The sequence below is a fragment of the Camponotus floridanus genome, unplaced genomic scaffold (genome assembly GCF_003227725.1).
Source record: "Camponotus floridanus strain SB8 unplaced genomic scaffold, Cflo_v7.5 scaffold2, whole genome shotgun sequence".
In the NCBI taxonomy this organism is placed as follows: domain Eukaryota; kingdom Metazoa; phylum Arthropoda; class Insecta; order Hymenoptera; family Formicidae; genus Camponotus; species Camponotus floridanus.
The window spans coordinates 1,380,402-1,392,794 of NW_020229325.1; the positions used below are offsets into that span (position 1 = coordinate 1,380,402).

At 33.9% G+C, this 12,393-nt stretch overlaps 1 protein-coding gene across 1 annotated transcript in view; it reads left to right on the forward strand.

Annotated features, from left to right (window-relative positions):
* The first annotated feature begins 401 nt into the window (after nucleotides 1-401).
* Nucleotides 402-12,393, forward strand: part of LOC105258312 — a 51,232-nt gene continuing 39,240 nt past the window's right edge. Inside the window, exons 1-3 of the mRNA XM_011269498.2 lie at nucleotides 402-1,511; nucleotides 5,087-5,124; nucleotides 11,679-11,739. Coding sequence (XP_011267800.1) covers nucleotides 5,089-5,124; nucleotides 11,679-11,739 — 97 coding nt within the window. The 5' untranslated portion in view covers nucleotides 402-1,511; nucleotides 5,087-5,088. The remainder of the gene's footprint in view (nucleotides 1,512-5,086; nucleotides 5,125-11,678; nucleotides 11,740-12,393) is intronic.

Genomic DNA, 12,393 nt, shown 5'->3' on the forward strand with positions numbered 1-12,393 from the left:
ATACAGCATTATCTCTCTCTCTTTTTTCCTTTTTCTCCCTTAGAAAAATAGCTCTAGTGCAAAATCCCTTCTTGTTTCATTTTCTCAATCGTGCTATCTCTTTTCTTTTCGAGACATCAAAATCGTAATTATGATCATTCTTCTTTTTTTCTTTTACATATTTCTATGTAGATAATTTTTTGATACGCTCTTTTGGCAAATATCTCTCTCGCGCAGTTAGATCATTTTTCTTCGTCCGACTCGGCCGCCTCTCTTTCTCCCCTTTCGCTCTCTCTTTCTCGCATGCGCGGTGAAATCATTCGTCTCTGTCGGATTCGATCGTGCTTCTCCCTCCCACTCGTTCCTCTCCCTCCCACTCCTGCGCGAAGAGTGGCGCCACGAAGCGAATGGCCGCTCAGTCTCGACTCTCGCGTTGGTCGTAACGGACGTTCTTTCCGTTTTGCGCTTTTCTCCCACGCTCGATCGGTCCCATGGAGGACCGTGGGCCCAGTAAGTGCAGTGCAGTGTCAAAATAAGAGGACAGAGCGCAGAAACGATTCAACGGATCAACAATGAACGAGAGACGTGTACTCGCGACGCGAACAACGACTCGATCGAGATAGGTACTTCGACATCACGAATAAGCAATTCCTTATACATGTATTCGCTTATTTATTATATGCATCATTCGACTCCTTATGACGTTAAGATGAAGAAAAAGCCGCAACAGAACTTATAACGAATCTGCGTGATCGATTTCGAGACGAGTAATTAAAATTCGAACGAATTCGAGAGGTAACCAAGCGCGCGAAAAAGGCGCCATTTGAAAAAAAAAAATCGCTGTATATTAAAGCGTGCTAAAGATAGATTGGCAGTATTGAAAAATGATACGCGTATATGTTCATTCATATATGACGTATTGCCAGTCAGTTTAAATGAAACGTAACTTTTAGAAAGGACGACGCGCGTCGTGTAATTGATACAGCTGATCGAGAGGAAGAATCGCGTTTAAGTATCGGCTTGTGTCGGCATTGATGTTACGCGAAAAGTGATGATCGAAAGTTACGTGAGTTACGTCAAGTGGAGGCTTGCTATTGAAGAAAGCCATTCGATCGGCCTTGCAAGTTTATAAAAGGTTAGTCGAGGAAGATTGCAAAATTGCCAAGAAAAAAAAAAGACAGAGAGAGAGAAAGAGAGTAAGAAAGTGTGGCAGAGAGAAAGGGACAGAAACAAGGTTAGGAATTCTATTGGGATGTCGACATACAGGAGGTGGATCTTGTGGCCGGCGAGGACGCGTTTTCGACACTTTGCAAAACCGCCGATGATCCATCGCAGCTGAGATTATTGATGATCGACCGGGCCGATTGATCACGTTATCGCGGAACTTTCTTCCGGTGATTTGCGCCTCTACGCTTGTATCTCGAGTTGGCGAACGCGCGAGAGAAAGAGAGGAATTTCGCTGTCGCTCGGTGTCGTAACGCAGCGCGAATAACCTGGAATTATTCTCGGGAGATTTGGAAAAGGAACAGCAGGTGAGAGACTCGTTTATCATAATTACTATTGTATCACAGGAAATCTAGAATTATATTTTTTGTTTTAACACTTAGGTATCGCGTTTCTCGCTTCGGAAGTAATCTTTTTAATATCTTTTTATCATGAAATTTCTCTTCTTAATTGCAAAAAATTTATTATGATATACATTCGCAAATTATTTTGTCTGTAATGTAAGTATTCGTATAAATATTATGCTTGCACGCTTGTCTGATTCACGCCATAAACATTTTATGTTTATAAATATAAAATAATAAAAAAAAGAAAAAGCAAGAATATTCTAAATCAGCAATTTATGGGTATATATTTCTGTAAATTGTATTATATCAATCATAGATTTTAAGCACTATATATTCTTGAATTTATTAAATTTTTTTTAATTATTAGATTTAAATTACAAAAAGATAGCATCATTTTTTTATGTCAAAAAATCTTATATATTAAGTTTAGCAGACACTCAAGGATACACTTGTTTTAATTAAGCAGTTTGAAAAAATATATAAATACACATATTAAATAAATCAGAAAATAAAATTAAGAAAATAAAATAAAATAAATAGAATAAATTTTATATTGCTTTATTTATTTTTTTATTCTTTTATGTTTATGTAAATTTATCGATAATTAAATCGGTTCAATTTGATTTAAAAATTGTATTTTCACCGACATTTGTGTCTGAAAATAATTTTGAAATGTTTGATATATATTTATATATTTCTGGATATAAATGAGCGTACAAATAAGAAACGCATGATGATAAGTCGAATGAATAACGTCAACTTAATAATCGCTTTAATAACGACTGTGCAACGAAAATGAGCCCAAGGCTTCAGCTATTTATTGGGCTCATCGGTACCTCGCGTTGTAGGCGAGCTTTAACCAAATATGCAACTACCAAGGTTCGAATGCTCTCATACTGCGAAATCGTGTGGGTTATATAAATATTTCGAAGTTGTTATTATGGAAATGGAAAGAGCAGGTTTCCAGAGTGGGCAATAAAATGTCGCAAAAAAAAACAGAGGTTTATCTTTCGATTTAATCGGTACGGTTTATAGTGTCGATTTTTATAAAATTAATAATAAGTATTACAGGTCTCTTTACGCAATTAAGCGCATGCACAAAGTATGCCGTTAAAATCGCCAGAAACTTTTTCGCTCTACACGTTTCTTGTACAGGCATTAAATTCTTCAGTGATTTTAACGCTTTCAGAGCATAAGTATATTATATTAACATTCGAGCACTATTTGCATACTATATTACAGGATTAATTACATAATTTATAATGTTTTTGAATTGTATTAATATGCATATATATATTTATTGTATTAATATGCAAAATATATTAAAAATTATGTAAAATATATTAAAATTGTATTAACATAAATTTCTAAATGATTCATTATTTTCTACTTATATAATTCTTATTACTTAGTTAATATTTATTCAGTTTATTACCTTGAATTATAAAAGATGTGTATATTAGATGAGAAGATGCACATATTAAATTTATGTTAAGGATAACTCGTGTCCTCTATAATGAAGAACATAATGTACAGCGGTTACTGCGCTATTTTCTCCAATTTTCTAGTCGGGAGAAAGAGGATTCCAGGCGTGGGACTCTTCCCACGTAAATATCGCTTGTTATATTGTCCTTGAATTTTTCGATTATCTATTTCGTGACTCCCCCGCATATTTAAACCGAAATCTTAAATCACCTGCGCGACAGCTGTTTCCGTTGCGAAATGTCCATACTCGCCGTTCAAATCATTCGACCTTGCTAAATCAGCACTGATATTAATAAAAAATTTTAAAGTGATTTATGCTAATCTTTCTAATAATAGAGATATAAGATATAAGATAATCTATATTTTTAAATAATATATAATTTATTAATAATATTTTAAAATCATTTTATTAATAATAATTGTTATTAATAATAATTATTTTAATAATTCTTTTTTACTAATTAGTAATTTATTATCAATATAAAATTATTATTCTATCTCCTCATTTTTCTCGAAAAAACACTTTGTCTTTCAAAGTAGAGATTTTTTTTCACCCTCGACTGCAACGAGCATCACGAAGGACATGTCCCTGGCCGCGATCGCGAATCTGATCACGATAACCCCGTACCATAAGAAAGGAAGCCACGGGACGTCGTTGCGCAGGGATGTCGATCCCAGCAGTCTTATAAATCACGGAGCATGTCGCGATATAACATCCGGTGCCAGCCAGAGTCTGAAAGAAAGAATTCGTGATAACAGTCGGCCATAGCGACCATGGTGGTCCGGTAGTGGTCGAGGTCGATCATATTTTCCTTCGTCGCCGCCTATCGTGGTATACTAAAAAGTGAACGTTGCATCGTGCATCGCCGCCTCCGCCTTCGCGAGCAAACATGTCGCGCTTTCTCGGCAGGCAAACGCCTGCATCCAAACGTTGCGAATGGGCCTCGTTATATACTAACCCGCTTGAAAACGTTCACCGTCTGTCTCACCATTGAGAGGGAGAAAGAAGGGTCGATTTTAACCCTCGGAGTTCAAGGTGAAATCATCACGAAATATCGCGATTCTTGTGCTTTTCTTTATCTTGTTTTTATTTTTATTTTTTTGCACAGTCGCAGACCGTTTTAAACTGCGATTTGATTGTGGAATGAAAAATGAAAGAAAAATGCGAATTTTTATTATATTCTGTGTCGATTTATAGGATATTGTAATAGAGGATAAGGTGACTGTTCTCTTCATGAAACTACTCCTATAAATTAGATGAAATTAACATGGGGAATGTGTGAGCGATACAGCTCTCTGAAAGTGAGCTCAAGGTCGATAAAGAGAGTAAGATATAGTGATAGGAAAAGAATAAAAACCGGATTGTATAGAGCGAAAGTGATTCAGTCGCCAACTCTTAAAAATTGCGTTAGATAAATATACAAAAACTTATTACTCTTTTCTAATGATATATACATAATATAATAATGAAAAAGTTTGTTAATCGAGAAAAGCTAATTTTCTTTATAAAATCTATTATACTTTTCTAGAATTATACAATGTAAACCAAAATTTAGTATAATCGGCAAGAAAAGATTTGTTACGAAAAACATTGAAAGAAAAAGTAACTTTTTTATACAAAGTTTTGTTATCAAGAAAAATTTTAAAAATTAAATTAAAATTTATTTATTTATTATTTTTTATTAAGTTCTAATAATTTCTAATATTGTGCGTATTATAATATGATTTTTGACTTATCCCACTTAATTATATAAACATGTAATAGATTTGCAAAATAAATAGTAATTATAATAATTTTGATTTTTTAATTTAATATCTTAAAAATATATTTCCTTAAAAAGAAAAATACGCTAGTCCAATTATTTTAATAAATTTATTAATGAAAGGAGTTAGTAATGATAAAAAAATATATTTCGGATAATCGTGCAAGCATGATGGGAAACGAATTTTTGAATTATCGCCTATATTTGGTAGAGATGATGTTTGCACAGTCGATCGTATTCTTACAGAGTTCGACCCAGTTATTAATAACACTTTCTCTTTTATTTTAGCCATGGACTGGAGGAGGGTCGCACTGGCATTTTTAGTGGTGAGTAATACAAAAAAAATATTTTTTTTTGCTACGCATTAAAAGTTTATCTTGAATGTAAGCGGCTTAGATATAATTATAATCATCTAATCGGGCTGATCCTTTGTTTCTTGCGAAATGCAAATTGAAATATGCTGAGAAATTTATATCATAGAATTATTGATATTATGAAGTTTTTATATGAAAAAAATCACATATAGAGAACATTGGTTGCATCCTTTCTTTTGCATTATATAATCTTATTGTGTAATCAAAATATATGTTTTCTATTTATACTATCTTATATATGATTTGATCTGAAAATATTACCAAATTTGTATTTTTTTTTCTATTATAGAAAATATGTAATCTGTTTGCATAATAAATGAATCACACATTTAAGATTGCTTAATTCATATCTAAATTGTTTTAAATCCACTTGCATTGTGTGCAATTCGCATGAAACAAAGCGAACATAATGTTTAATAATGACAGCAATACATACGAAGAAAGTATACGATCCAAATATTATTTGTATCATTGTATAATTATTCTATTGATAGTTTTATTTCAAGAAACTGATCGATCGATTATCCTTCTACTCGATTTGATATTCTAAAAGTCGAAAGACAAACAAAAAATAATATGTAATCAGAAATATGTGATCTGCAAACATGCTGTCGTTTCGGATAGCATAGATTAATGATGTCCGCAATATATACATATACTTTCTCCCGTGCGTGCTGCGTTGCATGCGTGTGTTGGTTCGGTATGTGATGCATTATGTAATCTCCTTTGTTGGCACGCAACACATCCCAGAGAAATATTTGCGATTCTTAAACCACGTCCATGTCAAACAATGGCAATTTTAATATTCAAATCGTTATCAATAAAAATTTGACGATTTAAAAAAGAATTCGAATTCAATCGCATTTATACGATTTTTCAAACAAATAGCAAATATGCGTTTTCTCGTTAATTAGTGAGTTTCACCCAGTTTTTTGAACCTTTAACGGAGAAATGTATCTCTCTCTTTAGCTAATATTTGAGTCTGTCTTTTTACATCATTGTCGAAAGTTTTTCAATTATAGTGCACTGGTTGAGATAGTATAATTGCCAGAAAACAATTTTCTTCTAGAGCATTTTGTTCCCTAGCATTTGTCAATCAGTATCAATTATAAAAGTAGAAAATATTTAGAGAATAAAAAATAAATTGTATACATTTTCTGGCTAATGAATATTTCGCAGATTAGAGCAGATAAATATTTATATAATATAATTATTTATATAATAAACAAATTCATATTTCACTGTTTTTGAAATATAATGTTATTTCGAATGTTAAAAAAATTTAAATTTTTTACTTATATAATTAAAATTAATTGACTCATTAAAATTTGCAATGCAATATATATTAATTTTGAAGCAAGAATCATATATATGACATTGAAATACGATGTAAACAAAAAGTGTAGTAATGTAAGTATTTAAGTATGACGGTTTATTTCGCGGTAGTTTCGGAGAATGTTATGTCACTATTCCGACAATAGTCGTGGGACTGTTCTCTTAATAGAGGTTGACGGATTTAAAATCTTTAACCCATTCAAGAGGCGGTGATCCCGGCGTTACGTAACACATAATAATTGACAATTACGCTAAACTTGGCGTTTACGTGGCTTAGAGAAGGTCTCTACGACAGAATCTTTAAAAGAAGCTAACGAATTGAATAGAACATAAATAAACTCTTCCGTTCATTGTTTTCAAATTTTCCATTGTTAATTTGATTACTTTGCACGAAATTATAAAATAAAATTCCAAAATTCAAGCCGTTACAGTTAAAATATCAGTGATTTGTGCTCTATTTATGAAATGTCATAAGAACTTGCGTCATAAGAACCTATATTCAATGCCATATAAATAACTTTAATGTTTGCAAATGTCTCTCATGAGAAAGTATTTCGTGAAATAGAATTTAAGTTTCTTTTTTTTGATGAAGCATGAAGCACGAGAAAGATGTGACAGGTTTGCGTGTCAAGTTTTATCGGAATATCATGCATATAAGAGGGAAAGACAATCCGTTCAGAACCACCACGCCTACTTTTACTTCGCGTTCTTTAAAATATCGGCTTGAGATCTTAGAGAGCCTGAAGCTTGTACGTTTCCATAAACGTTTCACTCTATGAGAGAGTCGGAAAGACTGTCAATAATCGGAAGAAAGTATGATGTTAAATGTGTTTTCGTAATGTTATGTATTCTTTCAATATCTTATTACAATGCGAAAAAATTCGATTAAATCCTGCAAACAACGTATTACGATTTTCACATGTGTTACATCTTTTTAAAAGATTTTTCTCAAAAGAGAAAAGTTATACAAACATTTCCAAATATTTTTTTTTTAAATCAGAAAATTATCTTCTCTGCACTAGCTGTTTGTGTGGAAAAAATTATTCTTCAAATGATTCAACGGATTAAATATATAATAGATACTCAAAGAAAGACACTTCAAAGTAAAAAATCTGTCAAGTATTCTATCTCTGTATATTATATAAACATAACTGACAGATCGTACGTGAAGTCAATACAATCATACAAATTTATTCATCCGTTAGAAGATTAGGATTCGTGAATTGAATCATCCGTTTAATTAAAAATCGCTAGAATCACGAGGTTAGACACATTTGATTGGCTGATGTAGGTTTCACGTGGGTACATTTAAAGTTCGGAAGTCACCGATTGAACTGGGCGCGATCTCCTCGCCCACGCGAAATGACAAACTCCTGGAAGTCTTGCTCCATCGAGGCAGCCTTGTGTCGGCAGGACGCTCGTCCGCGTTAAATAGTTAAACGCTCTGCTATGACATAATCGCGACTTCGCTCGCGGCGTTAAATCGCGACGTCACGTCACGTGAGCAGGCGCCGCGACAGGAGGAATTGCGTATACAAGGGTGACTAACTGGTAAGAGTTGCAGATTGTGTCTGCAATAGCGAAGGAACGAGTGTAATGGGCGGTGATTTCAAGGAGATCCCCTGCCCACGTTAGATCCGCGATCGCAGCTGTCGATCCACTGTCGTTTGCCGCTCCAATTACCTATTGAACTACTTGACTTGAAAGAGTCTCATGTTTCACGATGACGTTGACGTGGAAATCGCTATAATTTTAACTAATTCATATATTATAAAAATAAAATAATTAAAATATACAATAATAAAAATTCCTATTAATATCATATTATTAATAAAAATTCTTATGCTAATTGAATGATTAGTAGATCATTCCGACAATATCGAAAATAATGAAAGAAAATAATTTATGATTAATTGACATCGTTACATTCTCGTTAAAAATCGCGAACAAGTTTCTCAGTTTTTCTTTTCTGACGTGCTATAAAGAATATACGTTGTAGAAGATCAGTTCTCAGATAGATTCCATCGGATGGAACGTCACGATCCTTATATGGTGCAGTTTAACTGGTGAGTAACTGCTGCGCGTTATATCAAGGAATCCCGTCCCTGTATTTTTCGCGTTTGACTCGCGTCCACGCATTTTGATCCAATTATTACGAGAATCAATCTGGGCGATAGCGATTTCGCGATAATCTCGCCACGACCATTTATCAAATTAATAGGTCAGTATTCTCGCGATGGAAATCGGCCAGTTGCCAAGCATAGTTCCCTCACTGTCGCCTTCACTTGGGCGCGTTATTATTAGATAGAGTCGCAAATACAGTCTACGAGGGAGGAAGAGAGAAAGAGAAGTGCAGCGACCACGTCGCGTGTATACACTTGAATGGCCAGTGACTCGTTAGACCACTTTCATTGCACGGACGAACACGCGTCGACCAGGCTGACGTCAGTGTTTGCTGCGGAGACTCGTGTCGTGAAACTTTCCGTCACGTAAGCAAACGTCGAAGCGATCATTTAGCACTTCTGCACATACACATATGTACAGAATAATTTTTATTTCGATGTATATGGTATTATACGCGAGACATTCTCCACGTGGGAAAAAAGAGACGTGAAAGTTTCGTCGATATGGGCAAAAATTGACTATCACATGTATATCTGCACAGAAAAAAAAATAAGTGTCAAATTAAAACTTATATACTTAAATTAACGCGTTCATTGTTTCGTATATACGCAACAATTTATAATCTTCTTAGAAGAATTTAATAATTTTAAATTTCGACAATATTATTGTTTTATTTTAATATTGCAATTGTCACCACAAGAATATATAATTATTTAATTCTACTTTAAGAAAATTATAATCTTTGATTTAAAAATGTTATTTTCTATCTAACATTGTTTCTTTTCTATTCGAGAAAATTAAATCTTAAATCATAAGAATATATTTTTCTTGATTGAACTATATAAAATGGCTTCATTCAAGTAAGCAATTATATTTTTCTTTAATTAACGCAATATAATTTCATTTCAAAATTTTCATATTGAAATTAAATACATTTTCAAAACAAGAATGTCCTTTTTTTCTGTGTGATACATCCGATTCCATTCGTTTAGGCATCGATACCTAAATTGGAAACGATGGGGAAATAAAAGTATGTCGAGGGGAAATTAAGTCGTGGCGAGATACACGATCGTCCTTGTATTATTTACGCTCACCATCACTTCTCTTACCGACATTTCCACGAACATGTGTGTACACGGATCAGTTTTCACGTACGATATTTAATAAGTTATCGCCGATAAAAATGATTTATTCATGCGAGCGCATAAACCGCGATTTGCGCTGCTTTCGATTAAATAGTCTAAAAGCTGCATCTCTCGCGTTATAATTGCATTATGATCGCGCATTATGCGTTACGCGAAATTAACTGGTGCTCCAAGATGCACTACGATAATGAGTTTTGAATTAGATGAATGGAAGGCAATTATTGTACCCGTGTGTACATCGCGTCGCTTGTTAAGCTAAAAATAGACTTGTGTCGTTACATGTTTCACCGGATAACATAATTAGAAGCGATAGTTGCGGATGTATTAATGGGTTGCACGCCTTTTCCATTATCGAGCTAGACCCACGCGTTTTTTTTCACTTGTTTTTCACTCATTTACCATCTTGTAAGCAGAAGCTTTCAAGTCTCATTTAAGAGATTAATTATTATTTTATTACCTTCTCTCTCCGCGTTGAAAGATAACGGGACGTCACCGTTTTATGATTTTAAATGTCAATAGCAATCTTGCAAAATAATCTTTCTATAATCGATTGCAATAATCTTTTTATGATTGTTGCAATATATTATAAATCATGCAACCGAATAATCATCGACTCATCATTAATAATCTTCAATCAGTGATAATGTCGAGTGTTTTAAAAAAAAAACGATGCCTCTTCTACGCGAATTTTTATTAATATGGCGACAGTCAACCGGAATGATCTAATACCGTGGAAATTAAAATTATATGATTCATACATCTTGAAAGGTAAAATAACGAGAGAAGTCTAGTCGAGCTTGACATTTTCATGAGACTTTCATATCGTGCTCTTTAATCGAATGATGATCAATCATCGATTGATCGGCGTCGGTTAAATTAATGCTTGGACGTGAAATATGTTGGAAGAGCTATCACATGTATAAGGTGTTACAAAAATGTTTGAAATTACATTTGAAATTACACTGCTAATTTTATAAATTATAGAGAATTTCATCGTCAATTTCTTCAACGTATTAAGATGTGATAAATGAGTTTCCCATTTTTGCAATTAGCGCGCTTATTACGGTAGTATTTCTTTTCAAACAACGTGACCATTTTACAACGAGATAACATAAAACAGCATTATAGTTACGATGTATAATGATACTCTAAAATTATTTAGAAAATTCACAGATACGGAACTTAAATTAAATTTGAGTCAAGATCGTCATTCGCCAGACACGCCAATTACTTATATTGTAATTACTTTGCATTACTTTAATCGCACACATCCGTCTCGAAGCGTTTATAGTTCTCGAGAGTCCGGCACTTTTTTTTTCTCGCGCGTGCCTATTTCGTCATTGACTTCACCACAAACGTCGATGATATCACACTGCCAATTGTGGCAACTTGCCCCGTCACCGGGAATAATCTGCCGATAAATATAGATCGAATCTAAATAAAAGTGACGCGGAGACACTACTCTCTTTTTCCACGCCTTTCTCAGTGTTTACCTAACGTTGGTTATATATCTGGAATTTTACGTAATTTTTTCCACGACTTCTTTTTCCCCGTTTGTAAATTTCTTTTCCGCATCTTTCATCCATTGTCGACTACATCATTACATATTTATATCGTCTATAAATCTCACCGATCGGGCTCTATAAGTGTAGCCTTGAGGGAATTTTATTTAAGCTCATTAACGTGTTCTTATTTAAGCGTTAAATATTTAAACTTTTTACTCACGTTGTACGCATGTTATACTCGTATTACGTACAATATCGTGCATCTTGCGCTTGCATTCTAATTGTATTCGTGCGATACGCTCACTAACATCAGCGATAGCGCGGTTAAGTTAGCGCTAACAATTGTATCTTATTATGCGAAAGGATCTAACACACGTTGTCTCTTCTCTCTTTTCAGATCACAATAACGAGGCATAGCATCGCACACGCAGCCCAGATACCTCAACAGTTGCCGACGTGTGAGTATACAATGCGAGACTTACTTTCTAATTATTAGCGACCGGTAATGATTAATTAGAGTGAATTGGGCGTCAAAACTCGTGCATGCGAACATTCGCGACACACCTTTCGATACTGTTCTTTTTTTGTCTCCTGTTTCACCTCGAAATATAAACCATCGTCACATACGGTGGGTTTTCTCCTGCGGAAAAATCGCGCGTGCTATTCCTCTCGCGAAACCAAAGTGCCGGATAATCAGATAAAAGTGGACGCTTTCCACATGATGCACACTTTCTAATGACGGCACAATAAACCTGATGACAATGATTCCAAGAGGGATACTCGCAGTAACGAAGTATAACAATTTGGAAATAAACGTAATTACTAGAAAGGAGTAATTGATCTGCCGCTGTAGTTTCTTGTGTTGTTTCTTGTGTTGAAAAGAAAGAGGTTTAATTAATTACTCGGTTAATTGCTTACGTGCTTGGATCAATCACGTGCTTAAATATACACACGCACGTGAAGATGATCTAGAAATTTTATTTGCACTCAACATATTTAATTATGTATTATGTCAAATTATACAAACGAGATAAGCAAATATTGAATAATTTTATAACAAATTTTCTACGAGAAAATTTACTGTAATTATTAAAATAACCGTTATCTGTTAA